We start from the raw sequence: 20,149 nt of genomic DNA, 5'->3' as shown, positions 1-20,149 counted from the left end.
CAGACAAAGGAAGCCTGCCATGTCTGAAAGCCAAGTCTCTGATTTTGGGGGCTTTGAGTCCCTCCATGTCAGCAATATTCGCTTCCAGGCTACCAGGGAAGCAAAGGCCAGTACATCTGCCTCTTTCTCCTCCTGGATTCCCGGGTCCTGCGATACCCCAAAATTCGCCACCTCCGGATTCATTGCCACCCTCGTATTTAATACCGTGGACATGGTGTCAGCAAACCCCTGCCAAAATCCCTTCAGTTTTGGACATGCCCAAAACATGTGGACATGATTCGCTGGCCCTCCCGTGCACCTCGCACATCTGTCCTCCACCCCAAAGAACCTGCTCATCTGGGCCACCATCATGTGAGCCCGGTGAACAACCTTAAACTGGATCAGGCTGAGCCTGGCACATGTTGCGGTGGCATTGACCCTTCCTAGCACATCCGCCCACACACCCTCCTCCATCTCACCCCCCCAGCTCCTCCTCCCACTTAAGCTTCAACTCCTTGATCTGCATCTCCTCCGACCCCATAAGCTCTTTATATATATCCGAGGCCCTCCCCTCCCCTATCCATCCTCTAGAAACCACCCTACCCTGAATCCACCCCTTAAGGGCAGAAGTGGGAAGGTTGGCACCTGCCTATAAATACCGGAGATCATTCCCTCCAGCCAACGCAAACTTCTTCTCCAGCTTCCTTCTATGAACAAGTCCCCCGTCCTCTCTATTCCCGCTCTCCGTCAAATACGGAACCCCCCATCCATCCTCCCTGGGACAATCCCATGGTTATCGCAGATTGGGGACCACACCGATGCCCATCCGCCCCCACATGTCTCCTCCACTGCCCCAGATTCTCAGGGTTGCCACCACCATTGGACTTGTGGAGTAACGCGCCAGCGGGAACGGCAGGGGCACCGTCACCAGTGCCCCAAAACTTGTGCCCTTACACGAGGCCACCTCCATGCGCACCCACGCCGGCCCACACCTCACCAGCCACCTCCTAACCATGGCTATGTTAGCCGCCCAGTAGTAATTACTGAAATTCGGCAGCGCCAGCCCACCGTCTCCCCGATTCCGCATGAGCATTGCCCTCTTCACCCCCGGGGGCTTGGCCCCCCCCCCCCCAACAATGCCTTATTAATCCGCTCATTTTGAAAAGGGACAAGTACCCGGAGCTGTGGGGTTCAGGAGGGGTTTTGTTGACTGGGTTAGGCTGCTGTACCGGGCACCGGTAGCTACTGTATAGACAAATAGGAAGACGTCGGGATATTTCAGATTACACCGGGGGACGAGGCAGGGATGTCCTCTCTCCCCACTGCTGTTTGCGTTGGCGTTAGAGCCGCTGGCGATTGCTCTGAGGGCCTCAAGGGGCTGGTCCGGGGGAAAGGGGGGTTGGAGGAACACAGAGTCTCGTTGTATGCGGATGACTTGCTGCTGTACGTCTCTGACCCAATGGAGGGGATGGGGGAAATTTTGGGGAATCCTAGGGGAATTCGGACGGTTTTCGGGTTACAAGCTCAATATAGGGAAGAGAGAGTTCTTTGTGGTGCAGGCGAGGGGTCATCGGGAGAACTACCGTTTCAGAGTGGTGGCGAAATCATGGCCTGTGACATTGTCTGGGGTAGAACTCCGCTTTCCTTGACCTCGTTAAAGACTTTCAACAACACTGGCCCCAATATCCCAGAGAACTTTTTATCGAACTCGACTGGGTACCCGTCGGTCCCAGGGCCTTCCCCGACTGCATGGCCTTCAAGCCCTTCATTATCTCCTCCAGCACGACCGGGGCCCCCAGCCCTTCTACCAGCTCTCCGCCACCTTCGGGAAAGTCAGCCCATCCAAAAAAGTGCCTCATCCCCTTCGGCCCCCCCAGGGGGTTCCGATCTATACAGCCTACTATAAAAGTCCCGCTCACCCCCTCAGAGTCCCCAACTAAGTTCCCATTCCCCATCAATCATTTTCCCTATTTCCCTAGCTGCCTCCCTTTTTCTGAGCTGCTGTGCAAGCATCCTACTGGCCTTTTCCCCGTGCTCGTACACCGCTCCCTTCATCTTCCTAAGCTGCTCCACTGCCCTACCTGTAGTTAAAAACTAAATTCTGCCTGCAGCCTCCGGCGTTCCCTCAATAGCCCCGCCTCTGGAGCCTCCGCATACCTCCTATCCACTTGTAGGATCTCTCTTACCAGTCGGTCCGTATCTGCCCTTTCCATCCTGTCCCTGTGAGCCCGGATCAAGATCAGCTCCGCTCTCACCACTGCCTTCAGCGCTTCCCAGACCACCACTTCTGAGACCTCCCCCTTTTGTTTACCTGCAGTTAGTTCAGCATGCACTTCCTCAATCTCTCGCAGACTGCTTCGTCCGCCAACAGCCCCACATCCAATCTCCAGTGCGGGTGGTGCTTGCCATCCATACTGACCTGCAGGTCCACCCAGTGCGGAGCATGGTCCAAGATCGCAATCACCGAATAACCCGTGCCCACCACCTCCGCCAACAGGGCCCTGCCCACAACAAAGAAATCTATCCGGGAATAGACCTTGTGAACGTGGGAGAAGAAATAAAATTCCCTGGCTCTCGGCTGTCTAAATCTCCACGGATACACCCCCCACCCCCCCAACCTGTTCCATGAACCCTTTCAGCTCCTTTGCCATTGCTGGCATCCTACCGTTCTTGAACATGACCGGTGCAGGCCTGGATCAATAACCATGTTGAAATCCCCACCCATAATCAGCCTGTGCGAATCCAGGAATCTTCCCCAGCACCCGCTTTATAAAATCCCCATCGTCCCAATTTGGCACGTATTGTTGACCAACACCACCTTCATCCCCTGCAGCCTTCCACTGAATATGATAAATCTCCCTCCTACATCTGAGACTATCCTCTCCACCTCAAACGCCACCCACTTATTGATCAAAAATCACAGCACCCCCTTGTCTTAAGAGTCCAGGCCCGAGTGGAAAACCTTCCCAAATCAGCCTTTCTTCAACCTGACCTGATTTACCACCTTAAGATGTGTCTCCTGTAGCAGTACCACATCCGCCTTCAAACTTCTAAGGCGTGCAAACACACGAGCTCTCCTCACCAGCGCATTGAGCCCCCGGACGTTCCAAGTGACCAGCCTAGTTGTGGGGCAAAGTGCCCCCCCCCCCCCCCCCCACCCCCCGCGCCAGTCAGCCATCACCCTTCTTGGGGCCCCCCTCTAGCCCGTACGCCGCACCTCCTCCGGCTCCTCAGTGACCTTCCATCAAAGTCAAAGTTCCTCTACCATCATAACCTGTGACTCCCTCCTCAGAGCAACCACCCTTCACTCATTCTCCAGGTTTTTGACTGGCCTCTTCACTCGCTTCCTATTCACACACACCCTGTGGGTCCACTCACTGCCTGACCTCTGCTGCTTAAATTTGGGAGATACACTTCAAATATACTATTTCCTGCAAATTCCAGAAATGGTATGAGAGCACACGTGATAGTCTTCATACTTACTGCTTTAAAGCCAGTCACTTTCATTGTTGCATCTTTAGCTGGTAGGGTGGCAGTATTAGTTTAAAAGTTTAATGGTTAAGTTCAAAATTTGGACATTGCAAAACTCCTTTTTTTTTAAATAAAAGCAGCAAGTCCATTTACTAATAGAAATTAAAACGCACCGTCACAGTGACAACAGTATTTGCCCATTCCACAAATGGGGGGCAGAAAATCACCTAACACACAACTTGCACATTGCATTTGATAAGTGGAGGATAAAATATTAAATGATGAGGAGTCAGAACCATTAAGAAATGAAAATGTAAATGTTGTCATTCCTGGCAAACTATAGAATGTCAAAACTGCGCATCAGTCATTAAGGTTGTACAGCAATCAGTTTGTTCTAAAATGCTAAACAGGACTAAAGAACGTGACAAATCAAATAGAAAGACATTAATATACCAGTCAATTATCAAATCAGAAAATACAGCAACATCAATACATACCGTCATAAGGTGTTTTCTCAGGGCCCCGTACCACGTAATGCCTAGCAAGAGATAGTAAATGTTAAGGAATCCATAGTTATCCACACATGGCATCTTGAAAAGAGCCACTCTGTGCTTAAATTTAGCACAGATTGGTATTTTGCAGTGCAATAATACAATAATTTTGCTGCATTTTGGTACAATTGCACGGTGTTTCGGAAGCCGTTAGAACTTGTAAAAGTTGTTCTTAAACCTTTGACTAACATTTTTATTCCTGAGTATAAAAGGAGCAGAGATTGTTGGTGACTGTGGAGAATCAAAGCAGAGAGTAAAACTTCTCAAATCTGTGGCTTTGCTCCAGATTTTTTTTCTTCTTGTAAATGGCTTGACAACGGTTTGCAGAAATAAACAATGGCGTTACAGACAGGCGCAGCTTTTACCTTCTGTAACGGTGAGCTGTTACACCCTCAGCCAGAGCTGTTCAACACATTAGTGACTAGTCACGTTGTGATATGGCAACACAAACTTGGCTAATTTTGACCAGCTAATAAAAGATAAGTAACAGATTCCACCATCAGGCATGTGATCTCAATAACCATGTTTGCAATGTGTACGTGTACACTTCAACCTGTTTTCTTAAGTAAATAAGCACATGGGAGTACATTTATTTGAACCAGAAGGCTGTTTCCACTAAAATTAGGTTGTTTCCTCTAAAATTAGTACCAACAAGAGGGAGAAATATACACGACCTCATTCTCACCAACCTGCCTGCCGCAGATGCTTCTGTCCATGACAGTATCGGTAGGGCTGCACATCGTATGGAGACAAAGTCCCATCTTCACATTGAGGATACCCCTCCATCGTGTTGTGTGGCACTATCATCATGTTAAATGGTATAGATTCAGGTCAGATCTAGTAGCAACTCAAGACTGGGCATCATGAAGAGCTGTGGGCCATCAGCAGCAGCAGAGTTGTATTCAATCACAATCTGTAACCTCATGGCCCAGCATGTTCTCCACTCTACCATTACCACCAAGCCAGGGGATCAGCCTTGGTTCAATGAAGAGTGCAGGAGAGCATTCCAGGAGCCACACCAGGCATACCTAAAAGCGAGGTGTCAACCTGGTGAAGCTACAAAACAGGACTACTTGTGTGCCAAACAGCATAAGCAGCGAGTAATAGAGCTAGGCAATCCCACAACCAAAAGATCAGATCTAAGCTCTGCAGTACTGCCACATCCACCTTTGAATGGTGGTGGGCAATTAAACAACTCGTTGGAAGAGGCTCCACAAATATCCTCACCCTCAGTGATGGAGGGACCCAGCACATCAGTGCAAAAGATAACGGCTGAAGCATTTTTTTTTTTTTTTTTTTTTTTTTTTTTTATAAATTTAGAGTACCCAATTCATTTTTTCCAATTAAGGGGCAATTTAGTGTGGCCAATCCACCTACCCTGCACATCTTTGGGTTGTGGGGGCGAAACCCACGCAAACACGGGGAGAATGTGCAAACTCCACACGGACAGTGACCCAGAGCCGGGATCAAACCTGGGACCTCAGCGCCGTGAGGCTACAGGGCTAACCCACTGAGCCACCGTGCTGCCCGGCTGAAGCATTTTTAACGATCTTCAGCCACAAGTGCCGAGTGAATAGTCCATCTCGGCCTCCTCCGGAGACCCATGCATTACAGATGTCAGTCTTCAGACAATTAGATTCACTCCACGTGATATCAAGAAACAGCTGAAGGCACTGGATACTGCAAAGGCTATGGGCCTTGACAATATTCCAGCAATAGTACTGAAGATTTGTGCGCCAGAACTTGCCATGTCCCTAGCCAAGCTGTTCCAATACTAAGATGTTCCAATATAGCTACAATACTGGCATCTACCCGACAATGTGGAAAATGTAACAGTTATGTCCTGCACACAAGAAACAGGACAAATCCAACTGGCCAATTACCAGCCCATCAGTCCACGCTCAATCATCAGTAAAGTGATGGAAGGAGTCATCAACAGTGCTATCTAGCGGCACTTACTCAGCAATAACCTGCTCATAGACGAACCGTTTGAGTTCAGCCAGGATTACTCAGCTTCTAATCTCATTAGAGACTTGGTTTAAACATGGACATTAGATCTAAATGCCAGATGTGAGGAGAGGTGAAAATGAGTGCCCTGGACAGCATTTGGCAGAGTATGACATCAAGGAGTCCTAGCAAAACTGGAGTCAATGGGATTCAGGGATAAACTCTCCACTGGTTGGAGTCATAGCTCAAGGAAGGTGGTTGTGGTGGTAGGGGGTCAATCTTCTCAACTCCACAACATCACTGCAGGAGTTCCTCAGGGTAGTGTCCTAGGCCCAACCATCTTCAGCTGCTTCATCAATGACCTCTCATCTATCATATGGTCAGAAGTGGGGATGCTCGTGGATGACTGCACAATGTTCAGCACCTTTCGCAACTCCTCGGATAATGAAGCAGTCCTGGACAATATCTAGGCTTGGGCTAATGAGTAACAAGTTAACATTTATGCCACATAAGCCAGGCAATGACCCTCTCCAACAAGAAAGGATCTAACCATCACCTCTTGATATTCAATGGCATCACCATCTCTGAATCCTTCACTATCAACCTCCCGGGGTTTTCCATTCACCAGAATCTGGACTAACCATATAAATACTGTGGCTACCAGAGCAGGTCAAAGGCAAGGAATCCTGCGGAAAGTAACTCGCCTCCTGACACCCCAAAGCCTGCCTATTATCGGCACGGCACAAGTCAATATTACAAGTGTAATAGAATACTCTCCACTTGCCCAGATGAGTGCAGCTTCAGCAACACTCAAAAAGCTTGACACCATCCAGGACAAATTGATTGCTTGATTGCTACCCTTTCCACAAGCATTAATTTACTCCATCCACCACCGAGGAACAGTAGCAGCAGTGTGTATCATCCACAAGATTGCCGCAGGAAGTCACCAAGGTTCCTTAGACAGCACCTACCAAACCCACAACCACACCCATGTAGAAGGACAAGAGCAGCAGATACCTGGGAACCCCCACCACCTGAAGGTTCCCTTCTAAGTCACTCACCATTCTGACTTTGAAATGTATATCACTGTTCCTTCACAGGCTATGAGGGCTGAAGGGCCTGTTCCTGAGCTTTAATTTTCTTTGTTTTTTTGTTTTGTTCACTGTGGCTGGGCAGAATCCTGGAACTCCTTCTCTAAGAGTTGAGTGGGTGTACCTACACCTCAGGGACTGTAGCGGTTCATGGCGGCAGCTCGCCACCGCCTGCTAAAGGGGAACTAGGGATGGCCAATAAAAGGTGGCCTAATCAGCAACACCCACATCCCATGAATTAATTTTAAAAGTGGCAAAAACTGTTTTGGAAAATTGCACATTGCACTTGATTTTCAGAGGATAACTAATTAAACGATAATTTTTTTTAGAGCAGAAACACAAAGAAACCAATTTAAATTTGGTCATTAGCACCTAACCGTCAAGCAAACCGCACATCAGTCAGAAAGGGAAATGCCTGGCATCTGTGCAGCAACTACTTTATAATAAAATGATAAACCAGGACTAAAGAATGTGATTAATCAAGCCATTTCCATGGGGCAACACAGGTTTAGGGAAAACAACTGATCTCAAACTGCTTGCAGTGGAACAGGATTCCTACTGCTCTGTCTATCAAGCCACAAGGCAAAAAAAAATCAACACAAAACTGCTTTGACCATGCTGAACTATTCCACAATTAAACAGTTGCATAGAAAACTACTGTACAGCATAAAAGGAAATTTATAGTGCATATACATGACTAAATTACATCTAAAATTCCAACAACTCTGCTAAAGCCTTAGAAAGATGGTATTGGGCAATAAATACAGTTAATGGGAGTTCTATAGATAAGATCATAGAATTTACTGTGCAGGAGACCATTTGGCACATCAAGTCTGCACCGGCCCTTGGAAAAAGCACCCCACTAAGCCCACACCTCCACCCTATCCCCATGACCCAACATAATCTTTAATAACAATAATGATCTTCATTGTCACAAGTAGGCTTACATTAACACTGCAATGAAGTTACTGTGAAAAGCCGCTAGTCGCCACATTCCGGTGGCAGGTACAGAGGGAGAATTCAGAATATCCAAATTACCTAATAGCACGCCTTTCGGGACTTGTGGGAGGAAACCGGAGCATCCGGAGGAAACCCATGCAGACAAGGGGAGAACGTGCAGACTCCGCACAGAGAGTGACCCAAGCCAGGAATCGAACCTGGGACCTTGGAGCTGTGAAGCAACAGTGCTAACTACTGTGCTACCGTGCAGACATACAACTAGAGGTCATAAATCACCAGTTTTCTACTGGATCCCCTTTAATGTAAAAGCGGCCTCACTGAAAATAACAAAAGTAAATAGAACATGAACATTCTTGATACCTTGGTAAACAATGAGGTGGCAGCATGGGAGTTGTCTCTCACTGAAATTTCCCTGTAGTTCCATTAGCTCATCATAAAAACACAATCGGCCCCATTCCTCACACTGGCATAAATTCACAAAATGTGCCTGTGGAAAATTCCATGGAAACCCCCTCAAGAGAACATTGTTCTGATTCCAAGCAATGTGACGCTTCTGATGCTCTAGCCTCACAGTAATTAGCAGCGGGCAATCTATCCTCACATTTTAGACAGAGATCTTGGAGGAAGCTAATTTTAGCTGTCACTCCGCTAAATGAGTGTGAATTGTGGAAGGAAGGTTGTGGGGAGGTGAGGGAACGGCACGAGGCGAGTTGCTCATTTGGAGAGCCGATGCAGACACGATGAGGCCAAATGGCTCCCTCCTGCGCCATAGCAATTCTGTGATTTCGCAGCCCAAAACTGGTCATTCACAAAACACAGTCACCAACAGCATGCAGAGTTTTGTAAAGCAACAACCTGTAACCACATGATTCACCATATCTCTTCCATCACCATCAATCCCACAGATAAACCTCATTAAGTGAAGAGAATTTCGAGAGCGACTCAGGAACAGCACCAGGCAAAACAAAAACATTCAAATCTAGGGCAACAGGTTTATTTTGAACCTTTTAGTTAAATGGAGAATGTCAAATGCTAAGTAAAATAATTTTGAAAACGCATTTTGTTCAATCTGATCAGTTCAGGTTCTGTCATTGATAGAATTTCAGGACTTGGCAGTGACCGATCTAATCTCAGTTCGAAAGGTTTCAAATTTATTTTTAGGAATGAGGTTGGTTCAGTTTGGTGGTTTATTTTGCTCAGTGCCTATAGTTCAGGGTCGATTTATTTTAGCCACTCTGAATAAAATTAGAGCAAAGCAATGAAAGTGTGTCACAGAAATTCATCTTCAGACAATGTCGACACCAGCGTGGCAGAAACTGCAGGCTGGCTGCACTGCTTTCAGAAGGACCGAGGGAATAATTGAAAAAGAAGCACAAATTATAACAAACCAACAAAAGGAATTAAAATTAGCTGCAGACGAAACTGGAACCCCCCCCCCCCCCCCCAGAAGGTTCATTAGATTGAGCACTCAGCATATTCAAATAATGCAACGAAGCAATCAACAAGAGCAGCTAAAATAGTGGAGCCTAAATATGGGAAGCAAGCACCATAGATCATAGAATTTACAGTGCAGAAGGAGGCCACTCGGCCCATCAAGTCTACACCGGACCCTGAAAGAGCACCCTACCTAAGCCCACACCTCCACCCTACCCTGTGACCCAGCAACCCTACCTAATGTTTGGACACTGCAGGGAAATTTAGCGCGACCAATCCACCTAACCCGCACATCTTTGGACTGTGGGACGAAACCGGAGCACCCGGGAGGAAACCCACACAGACATGGGGAGAACATGCAGACTCTGCACAGACAGTGACCCAAGTCGGGAATCAAACCTGGGTCCCTATTCGGCATCCTTCATGCACTGGAGTCAAGAGGACAGTCACATGGCTGTCCCCTGGTGTTAAAAGTTTTTATGCTGGAGGAAAAATACTGGAGAAAATTCCACTTTCTGGCTTTGAAAGGAAGTTATCTTAGAGCTGTACATGATAGTAAACGCCATGGATATAGCTGGGAAAATAGTTACGAAATTGTGACAGTGGATATGGGGCCACATATTCAATTCAGTAAAAGACAAATTTACTTTTAGGTTCCTCACGAGTGATCAATATACAGAATGGACTCTCAGATAAAGATGGGGAGGTGAGAAGACAGGAATGAATTAAGGACCAACTGGAAGCTGCATTGTGCAGTGGAATTTTGGGTCTTTCTGCTACCTTAACGAACCAAGATTGGCCAAATTTGCTTCTTCATCTTTAACCACTGTGATGTTGAGCAAAGTACACACGATTAGGTAAGCAAATTTCTTAATACTACCTGTACTTACCATTCAAGAATATTAGATGGGAGAGGTTCAGCACAGATATAAGGCACTGGGTCTTTCTTTATTCGAAGATAGTCCTGTTTCAGTCTCTGTGTTGCTGTTGTTGGAGCTCGCTTGTTACTGTTGTTGCTCATCTAAGTTTGATTTAAAAAAAACAATCTCACTAAGCAGTTGAAATTTTTTGAAAGTTATATTTTGTATTATTAGATTTAGCTCAAAGAATTAAAACAGGATTGCCAAGCTATTTCTCCAAGGAATATATATATATATACACACAAGGTCAGTTCCAGACAAGATGACTGCGCTGGTCTTCATTAAGAACTGATGAGACAGAACACAATAGAAATTCCATTTATCAATGGGTACAGTTCAAAAAGTCATTGGGTGTGAAGTACGTGGAGATGGGTGTGAAGTACGTGGTGATGTACTGAAGACACGATAAAGTACGAAAAAAGAAGTTACATAAATGCACATTATTTTCTTCTAGCACATGGATGGGGAGTAATCTGGATGTTACTACCATTGGAATCCTACTCAATTCGTGAAACTGCCTTCTGTAGGACCATATTGGTGATGTGGCAAATCACGAGAAGGATAGTAACAAACTTCAGAACATAGATTAGTGAAAATGGGCAGACATAGGGGAGTTGCAATTTGATCTGGTTATATTTTGGTTGGAAGAATGAGACAAGGAAATGTTAAAGAGGAGGCAAGAATAGAGATGTGGAGGGGTGGTGGTGCTGGCTGGGTGTGCGCGGATACAAATCTTGTGAAGATATCAGGGCAAGATGAGACGACTGCTAAAAGAGCAGTGTACTCAGTCTTAATGGAGGCAGAGAACAGAAGCAAGGATTTTCCTCTAAACAGTGATAAAACACTGGTTAGGCCTCAGCTAGAGCAGTGTGTTCAGTTCTTGACACTGTACTTTGAAGAGGATGCTCGGGCCTTGTGGAGAGTGCAGGAGAGATGTACTAGAATAGTGCCAGGGATGGGGCATTTCAGTTATATGGAGAGACTGGAGAAGCTGGGTTTGTCCTCCTCAGAGGAGAGGCTAAGAGGAGATTGCACAGATTTTCAAAATAAGGAGAGACTGTTGGACAGCGGCATGGTGGCACAGTGGTTAGCACTGTTGCCTCACAGCATCAAGGATCCAGGTTTGATTCCGGCCTTGGGTCACTGTCTGTATGGAGTTTGTACATTCTCCCCGTGTCTGCGTGGGTTTCCTCCGGGTGCTCCAGTTTCCTCCCACAGTCGAAAGATGTGGTTAAGTGGGGTTGAGGGGATAGGGCGGGGTGCTCTTTCAGAGGGTCAGTTCAGACTTGATGGGCCGAACAGCCTCCTTCTACACAGTAGGGATTCTATGATGCCAGTGGTAGATGGGTCAATAACTAGAGACGACAGTTTAAGAGCGGGACTGGAGAGGAGGAAGCCATTTTTTTGATAAACATCCGGAGTTGTTGCGATTAGACATGCTTTGCCCGAAAGGGTGGTAGGAAACAATCATAATTTTAAATACTTCAAACTTTATTTGCATTTTCAAATATTTTAAAGTTTTAAAAAAACAACAACAGGGCAATGAGGACAGAGCAAGTATTAATTGGATAGCTCCACAAACAACCAGCAGAAACATGATGGGCCGAAAGGCATCCTACTGTGCTGTATCATTGTTTGAACTCTCTACTCAAACACATGTAGTCCCAATATCTCAACCCACCCAAATTAACTAGCCTTTCCACTCCTGGTGTAATCCCAGTGGTTTTATACTGTAGGCTCTCCAATGCTTTAATGTTCTTCCTATAAAAGCGGGTCCAAGAGAGCATACCAGACTCTTAAATGTGGCCAACCCACCATATAACTTTCTTAACTTCTTTTCATTCATCTGCATTGAAGTAATAGCTTCCACAAGTCTGTATTCTGCCATGCCATCCTCCTCAAATCTTACAGAATCATCCTCACTGTCTGCAACCATTTTATTTGTGGTTAACATCCAATTCCAATATTTTTCTGATCCGTAAGTCCAAATCATCTAAATATTCAGCAAACAAAATGGGGCTGATCAGTGACCCTGGGATGCACCATTTCCAACTCATCTCCAATCTCAGTAATATCCACTCTTAACTAATGCAGTTTCTTGTTTATCTTCTTTTATACCATATGTCTGTATCTTGTGATGCCTCATCAAATGCCTTCTGAAAGTATATCTGCCACATTCACTTCACCAATCCAATCAAGCACGTTTTCCAAAAATAATTAAATCTATCAAACGTGACTTGCTTTCACAAGCCTGCACTACTTGATCTTAATGGATCCATGCCTTTCAAAAAGCTAACTAATTTAATCTGGAAGTATGGATTCGAAGTATGTGCCCACAACTGGTGCAGAGACTACCTGATCGCTAATTATCTGGTTTATCCTCCTCTCCATTCTTGAACAGAGGTGTTACTTTGGTTAAGTCCATGTCAGAATACAGGAGGGAGATAGGGCTAGAGAACATAGTGGAGTGGTGCAACGACAACAATCTCTCTCTCAATGCCAGCAAAACTAAAGAGCTGGTCATTGACTTCAGGATGCAAAGTACTGCACACACCCTTGTCTGCATCAACAGGGCTGAGGTGGAGATGCACATCACCAAAAATCTGTCCTGGTCTACCTACGTTGAGGCTACCACTAAGAAAGCATAACAGCGCCTATACTTCCTCAGGAAACTAAGGAAATTCGGCATGTCCACACTGACTCTTGCCAACTTTTATAGGTGTACCATAGAAAGCATCCTATCTGGCAGCACGGTGGCGCAGTAGGTTAGCCCTGCTGCCTCACGGCACCGAGGTCCCAGGTTCGATTCTGGGCCATTGTCCGTGTGGAGTTTGCACATTCTCCCCGTGTTTGCGTGGGTTTCGTCCCCACAACCCAAAGATGTGCAGAGTAGGTGGATTGGCCACGCAAATTGCCCCTTAATTGGAAAAAATGAATTGGGTACTCTAAATTTATAATAAAATAAAAATAAAAAAAAGAAAGCATCCTATCTGGCTGCACCACAGCCTGGTATGGCTACTGCTCAGCCCAAGACCACAAGAAATTTCAGAGAGTCGTAAACACAGCCCTGTCCATCACACAAACCCGCCTCCCATCCATTGACTCTATCTACACCTCCCGCTGCCATGGGAAAGCAGACAGCACAATCAAAGACCCCTCCCACCTGGCTTACTCACTGCACAGGGCTAAATCGCTGGCTTTGAGAGCCGACCAAGGCAGGCCAGCAGCAGGGTTCAATTCCCGTATCAGCCTCCCCGAACAGGCGCCGCAATGTGGCGACTAGGGGCTTTTCACAGTAACTTCATTTGAAGCCTACTTGTGACAATAAGCGATTTTCATTTCAGTTCATCTTCCATCGGGCAGGAGATACAAAAGTGAGAGAACACGCACAAACAGATTCAAAATCAGCTCCTGTTACCAGGCTCCTAAACGACCCTCTTATGGACTGAACTGATTAATACTTCACTGCTGTATGCTTCGCCTGATGTCTAGGTATTTACATTATGTACCTCATGCTGCCCTATTACGTATTTCTTTTCATGTACTAAATGATCTGTTTAAGCTGCACGCAGAAAAATACTTTTCACTGTACCTCGGTACACATGACAATAAACAAATCCAATCCAATCAGCATATCTAAAGAGATTGAAAAACGGTGGTCAGAGCCTCTGTGACACCTCACTGATTTCCTTCTGTAGCCTTGGGTGGGAGTCATCAGAGCCTCACGAGGTGGCCTAGTGGTTAGCACAACCGCCTCACGGCGCTGAGGTCCCAGGTTCGATTCTGGGTCACTGTCTGTGTGGAGTTTGCACATTCTCCCCGTGTCTGCGTGGGTTTCACCCCCACAACCCAAAAATGTGCAGAGTAGGTGGATTGGCCACGCTAAATTGCCCCTTAATTGGAAAAAATTATTGGGTACTCTAAATTAAAAAAAAAAAAATCAGAGCCGCACGATTTGTCCACCTTGTCCTCTACTCCTTGCTTCAAAAGCAGTTATCTCATCAGATTTGTTCCTCTTGGCACCTCTACGTTCTCATTTTATATTAAAAAAATTATGCCAAGTATTTAGTGGCTCTGAGACCTCTCCCTTAGCATTTCTCTAATTATTCTTTCAACTTTTAAAAATCATTTTAGCGGCCCTCATGAATTTGTTTTGTTACCTGCTAGCCTTGTTCATTTTTTTTCTTACTCCTCCTAATCTCTTCCCTTTGCTATATTCCCCAGTGATTTTCTTTAATAAGCAAGCCCTGTTTCTATGTATTTACCCAGTTTGTTTATTTCTCATTTGCTTTTCCACTGAACTCTATTAATTTGTGCTTGCCTCAAATTTGCGTCTTATTTAAAGATCTCCCACTGTTGATCACACATCCTGTTTGTTAACTTCCTTATTGGCTTAATTTGCACCAGATCAGATTTAACTTCACCGAATTTTGCATTTTGTAACCCAGTACCCTTAGCTTTTGCTTCACTGACTGTTTTTCCTATTTTTAGTCCGAACCCAATGCTGTTGTGATTAATTTTCAATTGGTCTCCACTCTCTGACGAGTTATTTACCCAGCCTCGTTTCTCTGAAATTAAATCAGCAATGCTTCATTCCTTGTTGGCCTTGAAAGATACGGATTTAGAAAGTATTTGTGGACACACTCTATAAAGTATTCTCCACTCCATCTGCACTCCTTTCATACCAGTCTGTTGGGAACACTAAAAACACTCAGCAGAACTAACAGAGAGGCAGCGTAGGGTAGGGCAGCACTGGGAGCTAAATGCTCCAGCTTAGGAAATATCCAAGAGGGAAACATGTCAGTCAGACAAGAGAAGGAACAACGATATTAATTAAGGATTTCATTACAGCACTGCAGCATAAACATAATGGTAACTCTGAATCTATTTGGTTAGTTAAGGGAACTCATACTCTTGTGCACACATACACGCTGCCTGAAGGTTAGAGAAGGAGATATTTAGACAAATTAGAGAAAAAAAAACAAGGAAATAACAGGACAATAATAATAAGTGGTTTTAATTACTTCAAGATAGACTTAGGTAAGAGAAAGGAAAAGGGCAATGAAGGTGAGGGGTTTGTACAATGTGCCCATGACTGCTTTTGAGATGAGTTAATTTTTACTCCTAACCGCACTGAGGCAAGTTCCAGGAAATAATATGGAGGCAGTCAGTAACGCAAAGATGGGGGTCCTCCAAAAGCAGACACCAGAATTTGTTAAATTAAAGGAAGCAATCAAAGGTAATTGCACTTCACTGGAAAAATTAAAATAGAGTGGTTTTGGACAAGGTTCATCCCAAGCAGTTCTGTGATGCAAGACTCTGTTCCTCTGGCTGTTCCCAGGGATATACACAGAGACAAACATCGACTGCTGCTCGGAGAAAGATATTCTTTGGTCTGCCCGAAACTTGTTGCTCTTCTAGTGCAAAGAGGTGTCCCTGATCAAATGCTGCAGACGGGCACATTCTAAAGCCCAGGCTTCGTGCTGAGGGAAGCACTAAAGCTTGGGGCAGCCGCTGCACAGGGGGAAGGTCATGTTCGAAGACCTTTCAGCCATAGTGCACTGAGGGGAGGGGCGCTCTACAGAACCTCCTCGGGGTCTATGACTCACATTGAGTGTATATAGTGAATATTACATGTATGATAAATGTATTGAAGCACCCCAGAGTGCAACCTGATCTATGCAGACAACCTAGATACCATTGCACCATTTGTAAAGGCCATTTTGAAATGTCTGCCATGTTCCTTTGGCTGTACTGAAACACCTCAACAGTGCAACCTGACCTGTGCATAAAACTGGAATATTATTGCACTCTGATGGCCATTTGAAATGTTTATAATGTTCTATCAAATATTTTATGAATAAAGTAAAATGTCACGGAGATAAAAATCCTGATGGGTACGAAACGTTCAAATCAGGGACAATTTGCAGGTGGTGCAGTTGGAGCTGGAGCTCCTCGGATGTGGGATTTTAAATTAAAATAATTTAAATTTCCTCAGATTGGCATTAAATTTCATCTACTATCTCTTTGCCCAGCCCCACATCCCCTGAAATTGCTTGCAGTCCTGTCTGTGATTAACCACTCTCCCGGTTGTTTAAAAATAAATTTAGAGTACACAATTCATTTTTTTTCCAATTAAGGAGCAATCCACCTCCCCAGCACATCTTTGGGTTTTGGAGACGAGACCCACGCAGACACAGGGAGAATAATCCGGGGCTGGGATCGAACCCGGGTCCTCAGCGCTGAGCCACCTTGCCGCCCAATGCTCCCAGTTTTCTGTATTGGCTGCGATATTAGAATTATGGACCCTACACTGAGACTAGGGAGTGTAGGAAATAGAGGGAATAAAAGAACAGATTAGGAAGGTGAAGAGAAAATGAGAAAAGACTAGCAGGGAACGGACATTAATGGAATTAGCAATTTTGGTAAAACAGATAAAACAATAGTCAAAGAAAGCATCTTATCGAGAAATAGTACTTTGCTTTGATTTTTGCACACCAGTGTGATAGTGGAAATGAACAATCCAAGCGAACAATCAGATGGGATAACTATAGATAAGGAATGACTGGAAAAGAAATTGGTGGAATTCAAATAAAAGGAAGCAACATTTACCCTGATTGCTGTGTTCTGAGATTCATGCTAGGTTAGAAATGGACCACACACTCAAACATTGTCTGATATGGGAGTTTTGTTACGGGTCTTCAAGGGCAAACTTGCATCACTTTTGTCAAAAAGAAATAAACCAGGTAACTACAGACCTGGCTTAATATTAAGAGGCAGGCCAAGTGCCAAAATATTGTGCAGATTATTAACATTCATCAAGACAGACACGACTTAGCAATACAGATTTGCAAATGGAAGTCATGTCAGGCAGGTTTTATATGTTTAAGATTAATAGTGTAGTGATTAAGGAAATGCACAATATGGTGAATGGACCCCCCCTCCCCCAACCTCAACAGGAGGGGTTTGAACAGTGGTGTGCCTCCAAGGTCACTGTTCTCTTCTGAAAATGTAGGGGCCATAATTCTAACATTCACAGCCAATACAAAAAACAGAGAGCATGGTTAATCACAGAGAGGACCGCAAGCAATTTCAGGGGATGGGTTAGTAGGCTGAGCAAAGAGACGGTGGATGATGTTTAATGATAAGTGCAATTTGGTAAGATGATGAAGCACACTAAATGATAAGGAGACAAAGGAGTTCAGATACACAAATCTTTAAAGTGTGACAACAATTAGATAAAGGAGTGAGAGAATAGAATAAACAGGAAGAGGAGAAGACCACACAGCCCATTGAGTCTGTTCCACCATTTAGAATGATGGTGGCTGATATGGTTTCCCATACTCCTTGATTCCTCGAGACTGAAAATCTGTCTATCGCAGCCTCAAATATATTCAATGATCCACAACCAAAAGATTCAAATCCAGGCATCAGTCCTTAAAAATGGAGAGCAACACTGTGTAATACTCCAAGTGCGGTCTCATCAAAGCCCTGTACAACCAGAGCAAGACTTCCTTATTCTTATACTCCAGTCCCCTTGTAATAAAGGCCAGGAGAGCATTTGCCTTCATAATTGCTTGCTGTCTCTGCATGCTGTGTGTTCCTTACAGGTGTACACTCAAGTCCTATTGAACAACATTTATAAGTTTCATGACTTTTAAAACATATTCTGCTTTCATATTCTTATGGTCAAAGTGAATGACCTCACAGTTCCCCACATACTCCACCTGGCACCCTGTTGCTCACTTACTTACACGTCTATATCACTTGGGAGCCTCTTTGGGTAACCTGTGAGCTGAACTGGATCCTCTTTTTTTTATGAAGTGGCATTAAATACAAAAGTTTTCAGCCAATGATCAGCATGATGCAAAATCATCTGTCTGAAGACCAAACTTTAACTCTACAACGCCAGCCAAAACCTCACTGTGACGCTTGTGACATTGCCCGTCAGCATTCAGAGGTGTGGGGTATGGGAAAAGCTTGTTTTACCAAGGAGCTTTCCAGATCATTCCAGTGCATTGAAATATTATGAACCATTCTGAATTGCCTATCTCGGGGAACAGGACAACAGAAAATAGTTCCCAACAATTCTGCTGGTACATGATCTGACCCGGCCTAATCACGAAATGTGAACCATATGTTAAAGTAAAATCTTAGCTAGATGCTGGTGGGCTAGCTTGAAGTGCGGGGGGGGGGGGGGGGGGGGGGGGAAGCCATTTTCTTTACACTACCACAGCACAATTGCCTCTGTAAGTAAGAGTGGAATGAGCACCCAAACTTCAAAAAACTGCATAACTGGAGATGATCAACACGAGCAGGAAGTTTCTCAACTGATTATTTACAAGATAATGCTAGGGACAGCAGGCCAGGTTGCTTAATCTGGTAATCATTCAGCTGAAGCCAATACTGTAATCATGATATCGCCAATGAACGTGAAGTTACTTCATGCACCGATATTGACAAATGTCCTTGTCGATCTTAAACATCCCAAGATCAGCCCCTACACCTTCTTTTGAATAAACAAAGCACCTTGTATTTTCTCATCTCTCAGGTACTATTTTATGAACGTAATTACCCTATTCCAAATTTCTGTTTCCAGAGCAGTACAATGTTTGAGATGGACTAGAGTCCTCTTGAAATTGTGCACTTTCCCTCTTTTAATGCTGCTTGTTCTAATCACAATTCCGATTGCACCAACCTTTAACAAGTTTTCCCTTAAAAGCCTCAGCTCTCTCCCCTAATATTTACTGCAGAGCGCATCAGCCCTTCCCACCAACATTCAGATTTACCATTTATAAATTGGCCCAAAATACTCTGCTTCCACATCCACGATATAGCCACTAGAAACAGCAGAAGACCAACACCAAACCCCAAGATGCTCATTCCTTCAGTATCCAATACCATTCCTTTGACGAATGCTTTCCCTCTCAGCCGATACCTACATCCAGGATAACCTTGCATTCTGGTGTCTCAAGCTGCTGTAGCAATCTTTAATGTGGCACTTTACCAAAGACTTTCAGAAGGTCCAGGTAAACTATCATCAGCGGATCAGTTAGTAGTACATTCCCCTTGAGTCAAAAGGCTGTGGGTTCAAGTCCCATTTCACAGAATCCCTATAGTGCAGGATGCTGTTCGGCTCATCGGATCTGCACCGACCCTCTGAAAGAGCACTCCACCCAAGCCCACTTTGCTGCCCTATCCCAATAACTCCTTAACCTCACCTACCCCTTCCTTTGACACTAGGTAGCAATTTAGCATGGCCAATCCACCTAACCTGCACATCTTTGGACTGTGGAGGAAACCAGAGCACCCAGAAAAAACCCAGGCCGACACGGGGAGAAAGTGCAAACTCCACACAGTCACCCGAGGTCGGAATGAACCCAGGTCCCCGGGAGGCATTAATGCTAACCACTGTACCACCGTGCCACCCTAGTGAGGCTCAACCACAAAAGTCTAGGCTGACACTCGGTGCAGAATGGGGAATGCGGCACTGTCAGAGGTGCTGCCATTCCACCGAGCTGTTGTACGAAGACTCTTAAGGTGGTACCAATGATCCCAGGGCACTATTTCCAACCAGAACAGGGATTCTCTCCCCAGCCCTGGCCAATATTTATCCCTCATCTAACACCACAAAAACAGATCACATTGCTGTAGTGGGAGCTTGCTGTGCACAAACTGGCTGCCACATGACAACAGTGTCGACGCTGCGACAGTAATTCACTGGCTGCAAAGTCCGGTGGTCCAAAGGCGCTATATAAATGCAACTCCAGCCAGCTTTCCCAATCCCTGCTCCGGG

General features: G+C 45.2%; 1 protein-coding gene across 1 annotated transcript in view; it reads right to left on the bottom strand.

The window, feature by feature from the left end:
• Positions 1-20,149, bottom strand: part of ube2j2 (ubiquitin-conjugating enzyme E2, J2 (UBC6 homolog, yeast)) — a 39,512-nt gene that overhangs the window by 18,893 nt on the left and 470 nt on the right. The window contains exons 2-3 of the mRNA XM_038821721.1: positions 10,324-10,454; positions 3,948-3,988 (exon numbers count right to left, since the gene is read on the bottom strand). Coding sequence (XP_038677649.1) covers positions 3,948-3,988; positions 10,324-10,454 — 172 coding nt within the window. The remainder of the gene's footprint in view (positions 1-3,947; positions 3,989-10,323; positions 10,455-20,149) is intronic.

The sequence above is a fragment of the Scyliorhinus canicula genome, chromosome 16 (assembly GCF_902713615.1).
Source record: "Scyliorhinus canicula chromosome 16, sScyCan1.1, whole genome shotgun sequence".
NCBI lineage: Eukaryota > Metazoa > Chordata > Chondrichthyes > Carcharhiniformes > Scyliorhinidae > Scyliorhinus > Scyliorhinus canicula.
Note: the sequence above shows the minus strand (reverse complement) of the source record. Positions and strands in the feature narration are given on the sequence as shown.